The following is a 20,783-nucleotide window of genomic DNA, read 5'->3' as shown; positions in this document are numbered from 1 at the left end:
GTGATGGGGGCTTTGTTGGGGGAGGCAGTTCCTGGGCCCCGTGGGGCTGATTTGCTTTCATCCTGCCGGTGGCCAGCGAGCACACAGCCCGACAGAGGCACGGTGGGGGTGGCAGCCGGGTGAGACTCTTCTGCTCTAAGGGGTCCTCACTGTGAACGGGTACAGCTGGGAGAAAGCAGTCCCAGGGCACTCTAAGCCATGAAATCTCGGAGCCCTGCCTTCGGGGAGCCCACGTTCCGGTGGGAGAGAACGCAGCGGATCGCGTGGTCGCCGGGCTAGCACCGGGGAGGGTTCGGACGGAGCGGGAGGAAGCCTCGGGCACGCGCACCGTGCGGCGTGGACTTCTGGGACTTCAACTCCCGTAGTGCCCCGCGCTGAGGGCGGGAGCCACGCTTCCCAGCAGGCTGTGCGCGGGGCCGCGCGGCTTTGTGGGGCTTGCAGTCCCGGCGATGAGGGCGGGCCTCGGCTTCCCGGCGGGCTGCGCGGCGGCCGGCGGTTGTCGGCGGGGCAGTCCGGCGGGCAGCGGCGGCGGTTCCGGCTGCGGCACAGCAGGGGACAAGCGTGCGGGCCCGGCGGGATGCGGGGCCGCCGCCGCCGCTTCCTGAGAGTCTGAGCGCCGGCCGAGCCGCGCCCCCCGCCCAAGCCTCCGCGGTCCGAGCGTTCCGAGCGTTCCAGCGCGGGCCGGGCCCAGCGCCGCCGCGGCCCGGGCGGCCCCCCGCCCCTCCGTCCCCGCCGCGGCCGCCCCGGCGCTAATGCGGGCCGAGCCCCGCCCCCCTCCCAAGCCCGCGCCCGCGCCCGCGCCGCGCGGACGCCCGCCCGCACCATGCTCAAGTGCATCCCGCTGTGGCGCTGCAACCGGCACGTGGAATCGGTGGACAAACGACATTGCTCGCTGCAGGCCGTGCCTGAGGAGATCTACCGCTACAGCCGCAGCTTGGAGGAGCTGCTCCTTGACGCCAACCAGCTGCGAGAGCTGCCCAAGGTGAGCACTCGCCCGGTGGCCCGGTCGGCCGGTCGGCCCCTCCTGCTCGCCGGAGCCCTCGCAGGCCTGGCCGGGCGGGGCACCTCCAGCCGGCCCTGCTGGTTCTTACTGGTCAGAGCTCCACCCTGGGCAGCCCCACCCTCTGCACCCCCCTGCGGCACAGGTGATCGTAGTCATTAGGTGCCTACCTGGGGGCGGGGATGGTCGCTGAGCCTGGAGGTGGAGCGCAGAGTGGAAGCGTGGGGGAGGTGGGTGGAGTGGAGCAGGTTAGGGTGGAAGGTGAGCCTGGCCAGTGCAGAGGTACTAACTTCATTGGGTTGCTCTGGAGACCGGGAGCCCAACCTCCCCCCGCCTTCACCGCTCTCCTCTGCCTCCTGGGTGCTCGGGTGGGTAGGGGAGCCCCCGCTGCGCTGCTTGTGCCTGACAGGTGTGCACCTTGTCCAGCGTCTGCTGCTTGCTGTTCCTCGGCTCAGCTTGCTTTCCTTCTCAGGCTACTCCAGCGGCCAGGCTAAAGGAAGCAAGTTACAAAAGGATTTCCTCTTTGGAGACAGGGTGCTAAGTGGGAGGCCCAGTGCCTGGGGGCTGTTTGCCACAGAGGGTGTGGCTCTGCCCTGGACTTGGACGCCAGGGCTGTGTCCTCTGTGGCCCTTGCGATCTTCTCCAGGTCCTGCATGCAGCACCTGTGCATCGGTAGTGCTTTATTGTTCTTGCTAACTTTTTGGTGATTGTAAAGTCTTTGTGACAGATCTGGGCATGGCTAGTCTCTGGAGTGCAGTAGCAGAAACTGCCCTGTCCCAGCTAAGATTTAAACGTGTGAGCTCAGTCTTGTGGTAAATTGGTAGCAAGGAGTGTGTCCGAGGGAACAAGAAGTGATCTCGCGTCCGTGATCGGAGTTAGAAGTACAGGAGGCGGCGTGTGTGCACGTACCCCTCCCCTCCTGCTTTTCTTGCTGCAGACAGGTGATGTGGGAGGGCCCCGAGTTCCTGCGTGGCCGGGAACAGACAGAGGCCAGGGGACCCCTGACCTGTGAGCTTGTGTGTGCTTTGGCAACTCCTCCGCTGTAGGGCTTTGCCCCCCAACTTCACCCTGCCCTCGCCCGCGATCTCACCCCTGCCCACAGCCCTTCTTTCGCCTGCTGAACCTGCGCAAGCTGGGCCTGAGCGACAACGAGATCCAGCGGTTGCCCCCTGAGGTGGCCAACTTTATGCAGCTGGTGGAGCTGGACGTGTCCCGGAACGGTGTGGAGCCCCGGGCGAGTCTGGGGTGGAGCCTGTGGGTGGCAGGAAGGGCTTTGTGCTTCTGGAGGCTGCAGGTGTCTCTCCGTGCTGATCCCTCTTCTGTCACAGACATTCCCGAGATCCCTGAGAGCATCAAGTTTTGCAAGGCCCTGGAGATTGCGGATTTCAGCGGGAACCCTTTGTCCAGGTGCGAGGTGGCCACGGGGAGTGGGGGGTTGGCAGCTCCCGCAGCTCTGGTATGGAGTCTGAGGTCTGCCTCCCTTCGGCATAGGCTCCCTGAAGGCTTCACTCAGTTGCGCAGCCTGGCTCACCTGGCCCTGAATGACGTGTCCCTACAGGCGTTGCCCGGGGACGTGGGCAAGTAAGTGCCCTCTGGGTTTGGGGGTCCTTGTTCAGCCCTGCTCCTGCCCCTCTCCCTGCCTCCCCTACCTCCCTCATGCCCCACTGTGGTCTCTGTTGCAGCCTTGCCAACCTGGTGACCCTGGAGCTCCGGGAGAACCTGCTCAAGTCGCTGCCCGCGTGAGTGGGCTCAGGTGCCCCGCCAGTGGCCAGCAAGGGCTGCAGCCCTGGGGACCTCCGGCCATGCGGCTGAAACAGAACTTGCTCTGTTTCCTGTGCAGGTCGCTGTCTTTCCTTGTCAAGCTGGAACAGCTGGATTTGGGAGGCAACGATCTGGAAGTGCTGGTGCGAGGGGGCAGGGCCGGGGGCGGGGCCAGGCGGGGGGCGGGGCCAGGCGGGGGGTGGGTGGGGGGAGGAGCGGGGAGCCTCTATCTCAGCCCATTCCCTCTCTGTTCTGCAGCCTGACACTCTGGGGGCTCTGCCCAACCTGCGGGAGCTGTGGCTGGACCGGAACCAGCTGTCAGCTCTGCCTCCGGTGAGTGAGGGTGTGGCCGCCCCCACCTCATGCCCGGCATGCCCTGACCTTCTGCACCCACCCTCAGGAGCTTGGGAACCTGCGGCGGCTGGTGTGCCTGGACGTGTCGGAGAACCGGCTGGAGGCGCTGCCGGCGGAGCTGGGGGGGCTGGCACTGCTCACTGACCTGCTGCTGTCCCAAAACCTGCTGCAGCGGCTTCCCGACGGCATCGGTCAGTGCGGGCCCTGGCACCGGGGGGTGTGCCTAAGGCAGGGCCCAGGCCAAGGTCGCGGGTGTGAAGACCTCATGCCCGAGGAGCGCAGGCAGTTCGTGGTGCAGAGTGGGGGCGACGAGCCGTGGGGGGTGTGGGCAGAGCGGGCCACTCGCCTCAGGGCTGAGGAGCAAAGGGCACCGGAGGGGCGGGCATGGGCCTGGGGTGGGCAGGAGCTTTCTGCGTTCTCGGGGTGCGGGAGGCAGGGTGAGGGACAGGCCATCTCCACCAGTGGGCGGCCTGTCCTTCACCCTCTCAGGCTCGTCTTCGCGTCACCCCAACACCAGGTCAGCTGAAGCAGCTGTCCATCCTGAAGGCAGACCAGAACCGTCTGTGCGAAGTGACCGAAGCCATCGGGGACTGTGAGAACCTGTCTGAGCTGATCCTCACAGAGAACCTGCTGACGGTGGGTGGTGGCCCAGCCCTGGGGGTCGGTTCAGAGTCGGCACGGGGGCTTCGGGGGACAATGGAGCGTGCAGAGCAAGGGTGGGCAACATCCTTTTGGGAGTTGGGCATTTGCCGGGGCAGCCGGCCCATGAAATGGGGAGGAGGGACCGGTAGAGGGGAGCAGGATTGCCCGAGGGGCTGCCACCTTCCCCCCCCATACCTTCAGCCAGCGCTCGCTGGCTTTGACCCTCCCTCCCTCCCTCCCTCCTCTGTGCAGGCCCTGCCCCACTCCCTTGGGAGGCTCGCCAAGCTGACCAACCTCAACGTGGACCGGAACCGCCTGGAGATGCTGCCGCCCGAGATCGGAGGGTGCACAGCACTCAGCGTCCTCTCCTTGCGGGACAACCGCCTGGCCGTTCTGCCACCCGAGCTTGCCCACACAGCCGAGTTGCACGTGCTGGATGTGGCCGGCAACCGGTGGGTGCCCACCGCCCTGCCCAAGCCCCTGAGCCAACATGCCAGCAGCCCCACTGAGCTGACCGTGCCCGCCTGGCCCCCAGGCTGCAGAGTCTGCCGTTCGCACTCACCCACCTCAACCTCAAGGCCCTGTGGCTGGCTGAGAACCAGGCGCAGCCCATGCTCCGCTTCCAGACTGAGGATGACGCCCAGACCGGCGAGAAGGTGCTCACCTGCTACCTGCTGCCCCAGCAGCCCCCACCCAGCCTCGGTAGGTTGCTGTCAGCTGCTGGGTGCGGCCAGGGGCGGACGTGGCCTCGGGCAAGGCCGAGGTCCCTGACCGGTTTCTGGTCTCTGCTTCCTCTCTCAGAGGATGTGGGGCAGCAGAGCAGCCCTACCGAGAGCTGGAGCGAGGCCCCACTCAGCCGAGTCAGCGTCATCAAGTTCCTGGAGCACCCCCTGGGTGACGAAGATGCTGAGGAGGCTGCTGCAGAGAAGCGGGTATGGGGGGGTGGGGTCCCTGGGCGGGTTGCCTCCACCCCACACCCACCTGACCCCCACCCTGCCCGTCCCTCACCCTGTGCCCACTGCAGGGTCTGCAGCGCCGGGCCACGCCTCACCCCAGCGAGCTCAGGGTGATGAAGAGGGGCATGGCAGAGCGGCGGAGCGAGGCCTCCTGCAGGCCTGACCCCCGGCCTCCCTCGCCCTTGGAGGAGGTGCTTATGGGGCGTGTCGGTGCCGGAGGGGCCCAGCCCCGAGCCTTTTCCATCTGGGGAGCCCTGACGTCTTGTCCGTCCTGGGTGTGGGGCAGGGAGGCGCAGGGCCAGCCAGCTCACTGTGCTGCGGGGTAGATGCGGGGGCAGGGGGTATCGGCTGTGGGCAGGGGCGTGGGAGGACCCAGAGGACGCTGTGCCCTTGCCGGCGTAGGGAACAGGGGCCTGGTCTGTGGCCGGGCTTCTCCACCAGGTGCCCCTGTACGTTCTGTGAAGGTGGCTGAGGACGGAGCTGGGCAGGCTCAACTCCAGTTGTTGAGAAGCTTCTGCCAACAGGGCTGAGGGAACCTTCAGGGGCCCCGGGGTGCCGCAGGGCATCCGTGGCACCCGGGGACACACGCGGCAGGGCCTGTGTCTGCAGTGCGTGGTCCACCTGAGGGGCTGTGGTCCATGAGGGCATCCGGTCTCTTCGGGCTGGTAGTTAGGGGACTACTGCTGTCTGTTTCTGGCTTTTTGGAGTTATTTCAAGGCCGGAGCTAAAGAGCCATGCCTCTGCGCCCTGCGGGACAGGATGGCTGAGGGCCGGGCGCAGATGCCACCCCTTTCTGCAGGGCCCGGGTGGCTGGGGGGTGCTGCTGCAGCTGGGCCAGCGGCAGCCCAGGGGCAGGCGGGCGGGCGGCCTGACCTTCTGCCTCATCCCGCCGCAGGAGAAGAGGCTGAGCGTGGAGTCGGCCCTGAGTGAGGATTCACGCCTGTCTGCTGGCACCACCTCCCAGGGTGAGCCCGAGGGGCTGCTGGCCGAGGCGGAGGGGCTAGGCCAGCAGGAAGCTGCGCCGGCCGCCCAGGATGAGGATGCAGAGGAGAGCTATGAGGAGGTAAGGCTGGCCGCGGAGGGTGCCTTCCAGGAGGCGGGGGCCGCTCACCCCAGTCCTTCCCTCTCCTTCCAAGCACACGTGCAGTCCGGACCAGTCAGGGTGCGTGTGGGCCACCTTCCTGGCGCACTCAGCGGGGCTCTAGGCAGGAGTGGAGTGGGTGGTGATGATCTCGCCCCATAGCTAGGCTCTGCGTGGTCGCTGCCTTCCCGTGTTCGTTACCGCCACACAGCCGCTGAAGATTGTCCCCTGGGACTCTCTTGGCCCTGATGCCACTCTCCAGCAGCGGGCTGTTCCAAGCAGCAAGTGTGGGGTGGGGAGAGCTCCCTGGTCCCCTGGTCTTCTCAGAGCCGAGCTTTCTTATACCCCCCTCCTCCAGGCAGTTCTCCACCTCTGTTCTTTGAGGAGAAGAGCCTGGGCCCCTGAGGGTGCGGTGGGGGCCAGATGGGCCAGGCTGCTCCCCTCACACTCAGGCCCTTGCAGCCCACAGTGCGATTTGCAGAGGACACGCTGCTCCTGCCTCTGGGGGAGGATGGCGAGAACGAGGAGGGGCCGCTGGAGGCCCCCTGGGCGCTGCCTGCAGGGAGGCAGCGGCTCATCCGCAAGGACACGCCTCACTACAAAAAGCACTTCAAGGTCTCCAAGCTGCCGCAGCCTGAGGCCGTGGTGGCCCTGCTGCAGGGGACACAGCGGGACGGCCAGGGTTCGGTGGGGCCTGGGGGCTGGCACAATGGCCCCCACACGCCCTGGGCCCCCCGGGCCGAGGACGAGGACGAGGACGAGGAGGATGCGGAGGATGCGGAGGATGTGGAGGAGGCCGCGGCAGAGGAGGATGAGGAGAAGGAGGCGGCCGTGGCCCCCGCGCCCTCTGTTAAGGTGGGTCTCGGCCGCCCGCTCGCCTGCCCGAGCTGCCAGCCTCCAGTGGCATCGTCGCCCGCCACGCCCCCAGGTGTGCGCCGGCGCCCGTCTCGGATCTCGGGGACGCTCCCGGCAGCTCTGGGCCTGTGTCTTAACACTGGCTGGCGATGACGGCCCCGTCCCCAGGGGCGGCTGGCTCGGCAGCCCATTTCGGGGGTCTGGCAGCCACCCGTCTGCTGCCCATGCCCTTCCGCCTTTTCGGGCCCTCCTTGGGGCTGGGCTTTCCAGTGTCTTTCCTCTGGTCCTCAGGCGACTCTCGTGGGCCCACATGGGGCCTTGTCTGTGCCATAGGCATGTCCCGTGCTCTGGCCCCCGGCACCCTTGCGTCTCTGACCATTCAGTGGTTCCGCCCTGAGCGTGGGCATGACGCTTGGACAGCGGAGGGTACCTGGGCAGTCGCGTCCGGGACAGCCAGGCCGGGGGGCGCACCCCCGACGGGCCGAGCCCGCCCGGTGGGTGGGGCAGTGGCGGCGGCAGCCACACATCCCCAGACCAGACGGGCGAGGGGCTGGCGCTCAGGCTGCGGGAGCTTGGTGCGGTGTTCTGTCTCCTTCCTGCTGGCGTGGGGCTGGGTGCGACGGTGGCGGGGTCGGGCAAGGCGGCGGCTCACTGCGTGCCCCGCTGGTCCTGTCCTGACAGGGGGTGTCGTTTGACCAGGCCAATAACCTGCTGATAGAGCCCGCTCGCATCGAGGAGGAAGAGGTCTGTACTCTCGCTGCTCTGTGCTCTGCGCTCTGCGCTCTGCGCCCCCGGCCGCCGCCGGCCTCGCTTCCTGGGCTGCGGCCTCTCGTGTCGCCGTCCCCCTCGCCCCTGTGCGGCCCCGCCTGCAGCAGCTCCTGCCTGCCGCCTTGCGGCGGGGGCCTCGGGCGCGGCCGGGCAGGCAGCGCGCTGGCCTCCAGGCGGGGCGGCCAGTCCTGGCCGAGGTGCTTTCGCATTTCCCACTGCCCCTCCCGGTCCGCAGGGCCTCGTCACACACTGCCGGGCGCTCCTCCTGGGCTGCGCTCTGCCCAGCGGTGCCTGCCTCCTCCGGCGCGCTCATCCTGCCCAGGCCGGCCCCGGCACAGGTGTTCCCGGAGAGGATTGGCCCCTCCCTGTCCCCTCTAGGCCCACAGGCAGCCCTCCCCTCACGGCCCTCCCTGGACACACCGTCTGTTCTGTTTCCAGCTGACGCTGACTATCGTGCGGCAGACGGGGGGCCTGGGCATCAGCATCGCGGGCGGCAAAGGCTCCACCCCCTACAAGGGAGATGACGAGGTGAGGAGCTGTGCCCACCGGCCACCCTGGTTCCCTGCTATCAGGGGACTTGCTCTTTCTCAGCCGCTGGGTCTGCGCTCCCCAAGTGCTGGCTGCAGACACGAGGCTGGGTTCGAATTCTGGGGGGAGCTTAATTTCCGGGCACTGAAAAAGGCAGCCCTACGTGCAGGCCGGGTACCTCTGCGCAGGTTTGGGTCGAAGTCGTCTTTGGGGGCTGACCACCCTCCAGCTTCGTGGCACGTGAGGCTGCAGCGGTTCGAGCCCAGCCTGAGTGTACAGGCCCGCAGCTCCTCCCGCACTCACGGGGCCTGGGGGCCACTGGGCCTTAGAGGCCCTCCCGGGCTGTGCCGAACCCTGGGGGCTCAGTTCCTGCTCTTGTTCTAGGGCATATTCATCTCTCGTGTGTCTGAGGAAGGCCCTGCGGCCCGGGCTGGAGTCCGAGTGGGCGACAAACTCCTCGAGGTGAGTAGGCAATCCCCGGTCCCTGAGTGGGTGGGCCTCTGTGCCCTCCGGGTCCACACAGCCCCTGCTGCTGGGCACTGGTTGCCGCCCCCACAGGAGATGGGGTGCCCTGTGCATGGGACCCCAGGTGAGGTGAGCCAATGAGCCGGAAGTTTAGGGGTCGCTGGCTACACCCCGAGCACAGACTTCTCAAGGGGGTGCTGCCCCTGGCGGCTGGTGGGGAGGTGGCCAGAGCACCGCTGGGTCTGAGTTGGGGGTGACTCATGCCCCGGAGCCCTTGCCTGGGCACCTGGCCACCCGGTCCGGGCAGGTGTGTCCAGGAGTCTGTCCTGGTGGTATCGATGCTGTCCCAGACCACCGGGAGGGCTGAGGGGGGAGAGCTGAGGGGGGGAGGGCTGAGTCGGGGTCAGAAACCTAGTGACCCCAGGCACCCTAGGGTGTGGGCCTGCTCAGTCGATGGGCAGGTGGCAGGGCGTCCCCGGGGTGGGACGGGGCCCACCAGGGGCAGCGGCCGTTCCCAGTTCTCCCGTCCGTGGACGAGTGCGTGTGGCGCCTGCGCGGCCATCGCCCGCTCTGATGAGGGCTGCGGTCCGTAGGTGAACGGCGTGGCCTTGCAAAACGCCGAGCACCAGCAGGCCGTGGAGGCGCTGCGGGGGGCGGGCGCCGCTGTGCAGATGCGGCTGTGGCGGGAGCGCATGGTGGAGCCCGAGAACGCCGTCACCGTCACGCCCCTGCGGCCCGAGGACGACTACAGCCCCCGGGAGCGGCGGTTTGGCGGCCTGCGACTGCCCCTGCCCCAGCCCGAGGCCCCAGGGCCCCTCAGACAGCGCCACGTGGCCTGCCTGGTGCGCAGTGAGAAGGGGCTGGGCTTCAGCATCGCCGGAGGGAAGGGCTCCACGCCCTACCGGGCTGGCGACGGGGTGAGCAGGCGGGCACGGGGGCCGGGTGGGGCGGCGGGGCAGGGGAGGGCAGGGCAGGGGCAGCCCGCAGGCCGGTCCCCTGCACGGCTCTTTCCCCCACAGGGAATCTTCATCTCCCGCATCGCTGAGGGCGGCGCTGCCCACCGGGCAGGCACTCTGCAGGTCGGCGACCGTGTCCTGTCGGTGAGTGTACTGGGGCCCCTGACCGGCACTCCCTCCACCATGGCCGCCCCATGGGGCCCCTGACCAGCTGACTCTTGCAGATCAACGGGGTGGACGTGACTGAGGCCAGGCACGACCATGCTGTGTCCCTGCTGACGGCTGCCTCCCCCACCATCGCCCTGCTGCTAGAGCGGGAGGCTGGGGGCCCCCGCTCCCCCAGCCCTCCGTCACGTTCCCCCCCACCTCCTCCCTCCGCCGTCACACCCGTGGTCACAGCCACCCCTGGAGACCCCGGGCCGCTGAGGCTAGCTCCCAGCTTGCTGGCTGCTGCCCTGGAGGGCCTGTACCCTGTGGAGGTGAGACCCGTCTTCTCCCCGCCCCCCCCCCTCCCCCCGTCCACACAGCTCTGGCTTCGGGGCGCTGGTACCCAGGCATGAAGGCAGGTGCTGCGGCCCCAGGAGTCCGTGGCTTTACTTCTGGCACAGCTCCCACCCACTGTGGGTCCCCGCGCCCCCAACACCGCCTCCCTGTGGAGGCCACAGGACGCCCCATTCCCAATGACCTGGCCGCAGCCCTTAGGGCTTCAGGTGCCCTTTGCTGCCCGATGGGCTTGTTCTGGCCTCTCATGCCTTTCTGTCCCCAGGAGATCTGCCTGCCAAGAGCTGGGGGCCCCTTGGGACTCAGCATCGTTGGAGGTTCTGACCACTCCAGCCACCCGTTTGGAGTCCAGGAGCCTGGTGTGTTCATTTCCAAGGTAGGGTGGGCCCTTGGACATCCCTGTGCGAGAAGGGCCTGGCCAGGCGTTGGGTGCTGGGCCCACCAGATCCTGCCCTCCTCCACAGGTGCTCCCACGGGGCCTGGCTGCCCGCAGTGGCCTTCGGGTCGGGGACCGCATCCTCGCAGTGAACGGGCAGGACGTGCGAGAGGCCACACACCAGGAGGCGGTCAGCGCCCTGCTCCGTCCCTGCCTGGAGTTGGTCCTGCTGGTGCGGAGGGACCCGCCACCCCCAGGCATGCGGGAGCTTTGTATCCAGAAAGCTCCCGGGGAGAAGCTGGGCATCAGCATCCGAGGGGGCGCCAAGGGCCATGCGGGGAACCCCTGTGACCCCACGGACGAAGGCATCTTTATTTCCAAGGTGAGGGCCTGGCCCGCGGGGCGGGCAGGGGGCCCGAGGGCCGCCCGTCCTGAGGTCCCGCCCGGTGTTGCTGCAGGTGAGCCCCGCGGGAGCAGCAGGGCGCGACGGCCGCCTGCGCGTGGGCCTGCGGCTGCTGGAGGTGAACCAGCAGAGCCTGCTGGGCCTCACGCACGGCGAGGCGGTGCAGCTGCTGCGCGGCGCGGGCGACTGCCTGTCCGTGCTCGTCTGCGACGGCTTCGACGCCAGCGCCCCCGCCCCCTCCGAGGTCAGTGCCCCGGCCCCGCCTGACCGCGTCAGCCAGCCGCCCCCGGCGCTCGGCCACGCCACCTCTCCGCGGGTGGGAGCTGCGGGGCGCGGCCGTGGAGGCGTGGGGGGGGTGGTGGCTCGCTCGGTCCTCCAGGTGGCCGGCACCTGCGGAGCATGGCCACGGCGCCAGGGCAGGGTGGCTCCGAGCCAGGCACAGCCGGGCCGCCCCCGGCTGGCGTCTGCACGCATGCGCGCGGGCCCCGCCCCGCCCCCCGCCCAGACCTTTCCCCTGAGCGGAAGCCAGAGCAGGGCAGAGGGGCGCCCAGCCGTGCCCCCTCCCAGCCCCGTGGAGAAGGCGCCAGCTGCCGGGGCGAGGACAGGGCTCCCCCGGCCTGCCGCCTGGCCTGGCCTCCGACCTCAGAGTGTCGGCTCTGCTCAGGGCGCGCGCGCTCTTCCGCTCTCCGTCACTGCCGTCCCTGGGGCTTCTTGGCACAAGCTGCTGTGACTTTGTCTCCCTGCAGCCCCCACAGGCCCCCGAGGGCGCGTCTCCCGCAGTGCACGCCAGCTCTGCCCTGCGGGTGTCCTTGCCTGCAGGGCCTGCGGGATGGGGCAGTCGCCTTGGGTCGGCCCATCTACAGCGGATCTTTGGGACGTGACTTCCTGCCACCCCAGCCCCGCACAGCCAGGCTGGTCACTCGCCCTGTGTGCATCTCCTGAGTGGGAAACGGACGCCACTCGTGTCCTGTGCTCCCGGGCCGGACACCGGGCCACTGGCCACGCCCCCCGCGCCTCCCTTTGTCTTGGGGAATCCCGGTGGTTCCTGGGGATGACTGCTCACGGGACTTCAGCCTCGGCCACGTGGCGCCTAGAGGAGCCTTGCCTTTTGTTTACTTACTTTCAAAGCGTCTCGGTCGACACACTCACTGCTGTAAAAGCCCAGGGAACACGTGTGGTTTCGTGGTGACAGGTTTAGACATCTTGAGGAGCAGGGTGCTGTGTCCCCAGATTTCAGGGCCGCACTTGGCTTCGCTGTCGGGACACGTGGTTGTGCCGGGGGTGGGGGTGGCCTCCTCAGTCGCTGCGCCCGGCAGTGCCCACCACGGTGTCGCGCCTGTCCCGCCGGTGCCCCAGCGAGCCGGGCGGTGCGCTCCGTGCCCGTCGACGCCTTGGGGCAGTTTCTGCCGCGGGGGGGCGGGGGGCAGAGCCGCCCCTGGGCCTGGCGGGCGCTGCCCCCCGCCCTGGCCTCCGCCCCCTTCAGGGGTCTGCGCTGTCCCTTGGCCGCAGCTGCTCTTGTGCGTTCCAAGTGTCCACGTTTCGTTGCGTGGAGCACACACGTTTGTCACTTTTTTTGCTTCTTAAGAATGGTGTTTTGGGGGTTACAGGAATGTAAATTTTTTATGAGTTAACATTGACACTTTTGACTTTTTGTTTTGGTTTCTGCTTAAGACAACCTGCTCCAGTCCAAGATTGTGAAAACAGCGTCCTGTTTCCTCCTAGTACTTGTACAGCTCTTAAAAACGGCTCTGGGCCTCACGGGACTGCTCGTCACGCGAGGGGGGCTGCCGCGCCCCACTGGAACTCGGGGGCCCACCCGCGTCCCTCGGGTGCCGGCGCGTGGTCCCGCTGGGCGGCGACGCGATTCCGTCACGCGCCCTTTCGCTTTCCCGTGTGTGTCGGTACCGCGTGGGTCTGTGTTGTGCTGCTGCTTTGAAACGGGCTCGCGAACGTCCGTAAGGAAAGCCGGCTGACGCCGGGGTGCCACCCTGTGAGCGAGGCGCCCCCACACTCAGGGCCTGCTCTGGCTCCCTGGTGAATTCTGGTCAGTGGTCGTGTTCACGTCCTGGCAGAAGCCTTGGGGCCTAAGCAGTGTTGCCGGTCTCCCTGTCCTGGTCAGGCCCCTCCTGCCCCCTCTGTAGCCCCATGGTGGCCTCGTGTGACTTTAATGGGCTCTTTTGTCTGTGATTCAGTGTTCGCTGTGATTTTTGGTAGACCGTGTTTAATTGAGGGGGGCTGCTCCTGTTTATAACCTGTGCGCATTGTTACCAGAGGGGGTGTCGGGGCCCTAGGCACCTGTGCCGAGTGGCGTGGCCGTCTGGCCCGTAGGCTCCCTCCAGTGGGTGGGTGCTGTGGAGATGAGCGGGCTTGCACGCCGGGCCCCGTCCTGCCGCCGGCCAGCACCCCCGGCCGCGTCCCGTGGGGCTGCCATGCTGCTGGGCGCTCCGGGGCAGGGGCTGGTGCCCGCCGCCCCGACGCCTCCATTCTTGAGCTCAGCCCACCCGCCTCACTTGTGTTACCTGTCCGGCCTCTTCGGGAATCAGGGTCTGCCAGTGGCCCTCCTGGCTTCGTTTAGACCGCAGAGTCTCGGCGTCACCTGTGTGCTGGCCATGCCTCCCCCAGCGCTCTGAGCAGCAGGTGGCCTTGACCCACAGCTGCGTCTCCTGCTTCACACCTGCTGCAGGGCCGCAGGCTGGGGCTCAGCTGCTCCGGGGCCCAGTCTCCTGGCCCGTACGACGGATGATGGCCGAGGCCGCCGCACAGGGTCCCTGGAGGACAGGCAGGCAGGACGGCACAGCGCCCGCCCGTACCGCGCTCCCGGGCACAGCCGGGCGCCGCGCCCGCCGGGAAGCCTGACCGTGGCGCGTCTGCCGCCGCTCTCCCGGGTCACGCTGCTCCTTGCCCCGGGTTTTCCCGCCCGCCCTCCTGGTCACGCGGGCCGGCCTCGTCAGGGAACCAGCGTGGGGCTCGGGGCCAGAACGCCGCCTTGCTCCGTGTGCCCGCGGCTGGGGCTCTGAGGAGAGAGACTGGTCCCTCTCTACACGCCTGTCGCTTGGGGCTTTCCTACAACTCTGTCTGTGAGGAAGAGAGTTTCTTAATCAGCCAGTTTTTTAATCCTAAAATGAGATTTCTTACAGGAAAGGCGTCACAAGTGCTCGATTCTTTTTGTTTATCAATTTCGCTAATAGTGAGCCGGTGCCTTGGAGCCTTCCCGGCGGGGCTGCTGCTCCCGTCTGCCTTTCAGCGTCGTCAGGACCACGTGGGCCTGCGTCCGGGCCCACACGGCCCCCTCATGGGCCAGGGTGGCTCCTGTGTCCCCGCCGCGCGACGCCTGTTGTTCACGGTGCCCTCATTCTCGAGTGTGACCAGGTCGGTACGTGTGCTGTCGCCGCCCTGGAATCGGCCGTTTCTGGTGGGCCCGGCACGCAGAGGACCAGCAGGCTGCGCGCGCTGCCCCTGGGCCTCCCGCAGATGGAGCCTGGGGAGTGGAGCCTCTTGCGAAGAAAAAAACTGAAGTTTACTGTTATTTTCCGTTTCTGTTTGAGGTTACAGGTTTTTCACTAACCGTTGGTTTTCTATTTGTGTCTCTTTTTCCTCACTCTGAAAATCGTCTTTAAACACCATTGCAGTGATTCCTAAGTAACTTCAAAGTCCAGCGCCAGCGTTGTTATTAATCGCGAGGCGGCGAGAGCAGCGGAGACTCCGTCGGCGTTCGGGTGGGCCCGCCCGACCGCGCCGTGCGCCCCGCGCCCCGCTGGTCGCCTGAGACAGTCGTGAGGCGCGCCGCCAGCCCGACGTGTGCTTAGGTGTGTCCTCCTCAGTTTGTCAGGACGCCTCAGCCATCTTCTCGTGGGGGCTCACCTCCCCCGGTCCCCCAGCCTTGCGCGGCGCTTCGAGGGGCCCGACCTCCCTCTTCCGCCCCCTCGGGCACCGTCTCCGTCGCTCCCGGTCCGCCCCGCCGGCACTCCTCCTCGACTTGGAGCCAGAGGGCGACAACGAAGCGCGTCCCTCAGGCCCCCGCGCGGCCCGGCTGGCGGAGGGCGCCTGCTCCGTGCGGGGCGGCCCTGGCGCGGCCGGCGCAAGTGCCCGTGGAGGCGTTTCCGGCGGGAGCAGCACAGCAGCACCGCGTCCTCCCAGGGCCCCCGCCAGGACGCCGGGCCGCGGTCCGGCCCGTCCCCTGCGGCCGCCACGTCGGTGTCGCCAGGCTTCCCCACTGCGAAGTGGCCCTTTCCCCCGTGGGATTAAGAGTGCTCTGTGGGGAGGTCTTGGAGGGCGTCTGAATGGCCCGTGTCTCATCAGTTTCCCCCGCCAGCTTGGCCCCCATTGGTGCCTGGCCTGAGCACGTGGTGGGTGCCACGTGGCGCTGGCACCCGATGCTCCTGCACACCCAGCGCGAGCTCTCTGAGGGCCTTCCGGGCCCGCGGCGCCCACGCGCAGGATCCCTTACCTCACAGCTGACGGTCTGTGTCGGTCGCCGTCAGTCGCCGTCGGGCTTCCAGCTGGCCTGGCCCCCCCGACCCCCTCCCCGCGGCCCTCGAGCGCCCGCCTCTCCGGCCCCGGGTCGCCGTTCCCAAGGAGCACTGGTTCCTCTTGGCGAGAAGGGACGTGCAGGCCCCGGGTGTGCCGCGGCGTCGTGCACGCAGGTGTGCGCACTTACGCACGGCTGTCTCTGTGACGTGGAGGCCCCGGGTGTGCCGCGGCGCCGTGCACGCAGGTGTGCGCACTTACGCACGGCTGTCTCTGTGACGGAGGCGGCGGGCACCCCCGCCCGGCCAGCAGGCCGGCCCTCCACAGGCCGGCCCCCCGTGCTCCGGGGGCCTCTGACGCGAGCCAGCAGGCGGCCTGTCTGCTGGGGCCCTCTGTGGGCCCCGCCCCGCCGGTCCGGGCCAGCCTCAGGCGCTGTGGCCTTCCCTCGGTGCCCCTGGACGTTGAGGGGGGCGCCTGGGTCCGGTCGTTCACCCTCCGCCTCGAGTGGGGCTCAGAGCCGCATTTATTCCGCTGCCGCTGTGTCTGCCGCGCCCCACGCTTCCCGTGGGCTTTGCGGGGCTCCTTGTTGGGCACCTGCCGTCTCTGATCGCTGCGTCGGCCTCGTAAACGGCAGCTCCTGTCGCCTCTCCCCGTCCGGATGGTTGGGTCTCTGCCCAGCCCCTTGCTTGTCGTTCCCGGGGGCTGCTAGCCGTGGCCGTGGCTGGGGTGCGTTTCAGCCCACGCTGATGGCGACTCTCGTTAGTACGGGCCCTGCTCGCGCTGAGGGTCTTCCGTGCCTGTCACCCTGCCACCCCCTCTCCTCTGGTTGCGGCCGAGTGGCCCCTTTTGTCCCTCGGGGGGTGGGAAGTGAGCCAGGTCCCCCCTCAGAGCTCGCGACTAAAGCTCATCTGGCAGCCAGGCCCCAGGCGCCTGCCCTCCGGATGCCAGTTGCGGGGCCCCCTGACTTGGCCGCCACTTCTCGGCTTAGATGGCTGAGCACTTTTCGGTTCACAGCCCGTTGGCCTTACTCGCTCGGTCACCCTTTGCTTCAGGATCGTGCTGGGCGCTTGCCCACCTTGCGGGTTCCAGGGGTGGCCTGTGGGTCTGTTGGCAGCACCCTGTGTCACCGGGCCTTGCGCTGCTCACTGTCCCCGGGCTTGGTTCGTCTGCTCCTTGTTCAGAGTACGGGTTTGACTTGCCCCCACAGCAAGGCCCAGCGCCTCAGCCATGCGGCCGCTGGCGGGTCCTAGGCTAGTGGGCCCCGCCTTTAGCTCGCTGCCCTCCCCAGGTGTCCCCGGGCGTCATTGCCAACCCCTTTGCGGCAGGCATCGGCCGCCGGAACAGCCTGGAAAGCATCTCCTCCATTGACCGGGAGCTGAGCCCCGAGGGCCCTGGCAAGGTGAGAAGCAACGGGCCGGCAGCCCCAGGGCCAGGGTGCCTGCGGCTGCGGGGCCCTGGCCACTGTCCACTCTGCTTGCAGGAGAAGGAGCCGCCGGCACCGACCTCACCGTGGGGCCCAGAGGCCGCGGTGAGTCCCTCCGATCTCCTGAGCCCCCACAGGACAGAGCTCCTGGGTGGGCACATGGGGGTCCTGCCCCCAGGGTGAGGGCCGAGACTGTCACGGAGGGCCCTCACTGGGGTGGGGACGCTGGAGGAAGCTGAGCCTGGCCTGGGGGGGCAGACAAGCCAAGGTCCCAAACTGGGGCTCCTCCCCGCCACCTGGCATGGGGCTTGTCCCCTTGAGCCTCGATTGAAGCCATAAGGCAGGTGGGGCTGCTTCCCGAGAAGGCCCCCGGCCTTGGACCTCTCCCTCTCCCATCTCTTGCCCTTGGACTCATGGAGCAGGCTGGGTAAGGGGATCCCAGAGGCAAAGGGTGGCAGAGGTACCTGGAGGCCACCAGAGCCCTTCACGTCCTTGTGGGATCGGGCACAAGCCTAGAGCAGCTGCAAGGATCCACAGAGACCGGGGCGGGGGCAGAAGCCCAGTGCCGACAGCTGTACGGGTGACGGACACAGTCCTCATCCCTCCCCCAAGAGGTTTAAATAATCTCTCAGAGGCCGAACTCCGTCTCCTTGCAGGAGCGTGAGTGGCGGGTGGGTGGGCGCCAGGAGGTGCTGCCACTTCTGAGCGGGGGGCTGCGCCGGGTGAGGGCCTGGCCAGGGCAGGGAGGTGGCGAGGGGCCAAGGGAGCCTTCCAGGAGCTGTGGTCTGAGCAGGAAACCCCCAGGTGGGTCGGGGGGGAGGCTGTCCTCTCACCAAAAGGAGCACTGCTGTGGGGTGGCTGGGGAGACAGAGGTCCTCCCCGGCTGTGCCCCTTCGAGCCTCTGGAGGAGGGAGAGGCGGCAGGAAAGCGCCCTGGGCCTCAGCCTGGAGCCCTAGGGCCCCCCCCACCTGTCCCTGGCGCCCCGCCTCGTCTTGGTTGTCTGTCCCCTCTCCCGTGAAGCTGCAGACTGCCCAGCACCACAGACCAGTGCGGGGGCAGGGCCAGGGGCCAGCCCCTCTCTCGTTCCACGGGTGCTGGGGACGGGGAGCCTGTTCCCCAGGCCATGGCATTCTGGGAAGAACCCCTTGGGGCCACCAAGCAGGAGTCCGGGCCCATCTGGGGATGTCCCTGGGGCTACAGTCCGGTCAGGGAGCTGAGAACCAGTCTGTGCAAGCACCCCACCCCCGACTCCCCCTCGTTGGGCCCAGCCCCACCCAGCCCTCAGCCCCCCACCACCTGGCTCCCCAGATACCAGCCAGCACAGCTGGAGGGAAGATGGCTGAGGCCCCTTGCTCCCCAGGCGACCAGCAGGTGAGTGCCCGCCAGGCGGGGGCACAGCGAGTGGAGGGGTGCCGTGTGCCACTCCTCTACGGGGGCAGCCTGGGGTAACTGGCAGTGGGGGCGGGCGGGAGCTCCCTGTGGCTCCCATGGCCCGAGCAGGCAGGGTGGGCCCTTCCCCAGCCCCCCGGGGGCCCGGGCACTGCAGGGAGGATGGGCGCTCGCCATGCCCACGCGGAGCCTGCCCCCTGGCCTCTCCCTTCTGGGTGCCGGCCCCACATCCTGGGCGCCCACTCTGCCGCCCACGTCGGTTCCATCTCTTTCTCTGTCTTTCCCCACCTTCGCCCCCACCCTTGACCTGAACCCCTGATCCCTTCCCTTGGCCCCCCTCCCCTGCCCTTTGCAGACAAAACCCGGGGTGATCCAGCCACTGGCTCAGGCCTGGGCAAGGGGCTCCCCGGCCCCCAGGGGCAGAGATGACCCCTGCTCTGTGAGTGCCCTGGCCCACAGGGTGTGGGGGGTGGAGGCGGTGGGCAGGGCAGCTGTGCAGTGGGGGGGGGGGGGGCTGTGGCCCTGCAGCTGTCCTGGCGCTGCTCAGGAGAGCCCTGTCCCCAGCCCCCCTCGCCGCCCTCCCCCGATGAGCTGCCCTCCGATGTGAAGTGGGCCTACAGGACCTTCGCTGCTGTTCCCGGCCTCCACCCGCCCCAGGACACGACTGCCCAGGTGCGTGGTGGCCGCCATTCCTCTGCTGCCTGCCCCTCGGGAGAGGGCCCGGGGCGGGAGGCAGCGGCTCCACCTGGTCTCAGATCCCGCTGCCTGCAGCCTCCCACGCCCGGGCCCACCGCGTCCCCCGAGCAGCTGTCCTTCCGTGAGCGGCAGAAGTACTTTGAGTTGGAGGTGCGGGTACCCCAGGCCGAGGGCCCCCCCAAGCGCGTATCACTGGTGGGTGCTGACGATCTACGAAAGATGCAGGAAGAGGAAGGTGAGCAGGCAGGCAGACGGGTGGACCGTGGGCAGGGAGAGGCCAGGCCCTCGGCCTGACCTGTGCCCCGCCCCCCCAGCCCGAAAGCTGCAGCAGAAGAGGGCGCAGATGCTGCGGGAGGCTGCGGAGGCGGGGCTCGCCCTGGATGGAGAGGCGCCCGACCACGAGGAGCGAGACGAAGAGCCGCCCTGGGCCGGCCCAGGCCCTCCCATGGGGTGAGGCGGGTCAGGGGTCGGCACCTGGTCTCCCAGGCTCGCCTCTCCCGCCGGCGCCCCGCCCAACTGGCCCTCCTGTCCCATCCCCTGGCCCAGGCTCGGCCCCGCATCACCTCCTCCCATGGGAAACAGCGCGCCCGTGCGGACCGCCAAAGCCGAGCGGCGCCATCAGGAGCGGCTGCGCGTGCAGAGCCCCGAGCTGCCTGTGCCGGAACGAGCCCTGTCCCCGGCGGAGCGCCGCGCTCTGGAGGCGGAGAAGCGGGCGCTGTGGAGGGCAGCCAGGTGAGGCCCTAGCCCCCGCCCACTGGCCCCTGGCGCCCCGCCCACCGGCCCCTGGCGCCCCGCCCAGCCCCACCTGCCGCTCCTTTGCAGGATGAAGTCTTTGGAGCAGGACGCTCTTCGCGCCCAGATGGTCCTCAGCAAGTCCCAGGAGGGCCGGAGCAAGCGTGGGCCCCTGGAGCGGCTGGCGGAGGCCCCTTCGCCGGCGCCCACCCCGTCACCCACCCCCTTGGAAGGTCTGTGTGTCCCGCGGGTAGGCGGGGGAGGGGGGGGCCGGGGGTAGGGGGCGGGGCTCGGCCTGCAGCAGAGACCTCTCCCAACGCCCACTTCTCCTCCCCTCCAGACATCAGCCCCCAGACCAGCACCTCCCCTGGACGCCTGGTGAGGACCAGCTGCGGCCCTTCCCCGCGCCCCTCCCTGCGGTGTGGGGCGGGGTCCAGACTGCACCCCCCCACTCTTCTCCTGAGCTCTTGCCTCTCTCCCCTCACGCTGTCCTCTCAAGGCCTTGTCTGGGAGGAGGTTCGACTACAGGGTGTTCGCAGCCCTCCCTTCTTCCCGGCCTGTCTATGACATGCAGGTACCGGGCCCTCCCGGCCTGTGCGGGCCGCCCCGCCCGGCCGCGCCTGTCTCCCCGCCTGTCCCCCCCCGCCTGTCCCTCCAACAGCCCCTGCCTTGTCTTTCTGGGGCTAGCCCCGTTCCTTGGGCATGGGGCCTCCCCACCCAGGCTCACGTGGGTGGTCTCAGCAGTCTGGGGTGGGGCCCTGACCCAGCTCTTCTCCCCATGACAGTCCCCGGACTTTGCTGAGGAGCCGAAGTCCTCGGAACCACCTCCCAGCCCTGGTGAGTTACCAGGCCAGACCAGGGATTCACCACCCCCTTCTGGGTGCCCGGCCCCCATTACCTCACTCCCTCCCCTGCCTCTGCCTGCCAGGCCTGCAGGAGGAAGACGGAGAGGTAGCCATGGTGCTTCTGGGCAGGCCCTCGCCAGACGCCGTGGGCCCAGAGGAGGTGACCCTGTGCAGCAGCCGCCGCCCAATTCGGCCAGGGCGTCGTGGCCTGGGCCCCGTGCCCTCCTAGAGGGTGGGCGCCTCCCCCGACTGGGGGCGGGGCCCTGCCAGCCCCAGCACCACCCTCGCCCCCAGTCTTTTAACCTGGGTGTTAGTATTTTAAAGAGATCCCTCAGGAGTTCTGGTCGCTGACTAACTGCCCCCCCCCCACCCCAGCCGGGACCCCTTGGCAAGACTGTAACTAGTGACGTTTGTACAACCAAAGACTCTATTTTGTGGTTTAAGGAGAATAAAATTGACTACGTTTTACCTTCCGTCCGTCTGTATATCCTCCCAACCGCACAAAGACGCCGCCCCCTCCTGCCTCTCCGGGGCTGGGGCCCTGGAGGGGGACACTGAACTCAGGTCTCTCCCTATCCCCGGGGC

The 20,783-nt window shown here is 68.4% G+C and overlaps 1 protein-coding gene across 8 annotated transcripts; it reads left to right on the top strand.

The window, feature by feature from the left end:
* The first annotated feature begins 509 nt into the window (after positions 1-509).
* On the top strand, positions 510-20,671 carry SCRIB (scribble planar cell polarity protein). Of its 8 annotated transcripts, none has more exons than XM_036233149.1 (37): positions 510-982; positions 2,103-2,220; positions 2,329-2,407; positions 2,492-2,581; positions 2,683-2,739; positions 2,841-2,904; positions 3,020-3,094; positions 3,162-3,306; positions 3,633-3,751; positions 4,010-4,209; positions 4,293-4,459; positions 4,559-4,689; positions 4,782-4,904; positions 5,609-5,776; positions 6,257-6,649; positions 7,349-7,393; positions 7,856-7,945; positions 8,330-8,407; positions 9,004-9,327; positions 9,430-9,510; positions 9,591-9,845; positions 10,133-10,243; positions 10,332-10,625; positions 10,702-10,890; positions 16,402-16,512; positions 16,594-16,641; positions 17,845-17,907; positions 18,281-18,364; positions 18,490-18,597; positions 18,697-18,856; positions 18,936-19,071; positions 19,168-19,353; positions 19,444-19,586; positions 19,694-19,731; positions 19,853-19,927; positions 20,139-20,190; positions 20,282-20,671. In XM_036233149.1, the coding sequence occupies exons 1-37, from the start codon at positions 824-826 to the stop codon at positions 20,425-20,427; spliced, it is 4,905 nt and encodes a 1,634-aa protein (XP_036089042.1). In that variant the 5' UTR covers positions 510-823; the 3' UTR covers positions 20,428-20,671. The 8 variants fall into 8 exon arrangements, with proteins under 8 accessions (XP_036089042.1, XP_036089046.1, XP_036089043.1 ...); XM_036233148.1 differs by having other exon boundaries at positions 511-982; positions 7,331-7,393; XM_036233153.1 differs by lacking the exon at positions 4,782-4,904 and having other exon boundaries at positions 7,331-7,393.
* Positions 20,672-20,783: the final 112 nt, after the last annotated feature.

This window comes from Rousettus aegyptiacus, unplaced genomic scaffold (genome assembly GCF_014176215.1).
Source record: "Rousettus aegyptiacus isolate mRouAeg1 unplaced genomic scaffold, mRouAeg1.p scaffold_m13_p_15, whole genome shotgun sequence".
Taxonomy (NCBI): Eukaryota; Metazoa; Chordata; class Mammalia; order Chiroptera; family Pteropodidae; genus Rousettus; species Rousettus aegyptiacus.
This window is presented reverse-complemented; position numbering and strand designations above follow the sequence as displayed.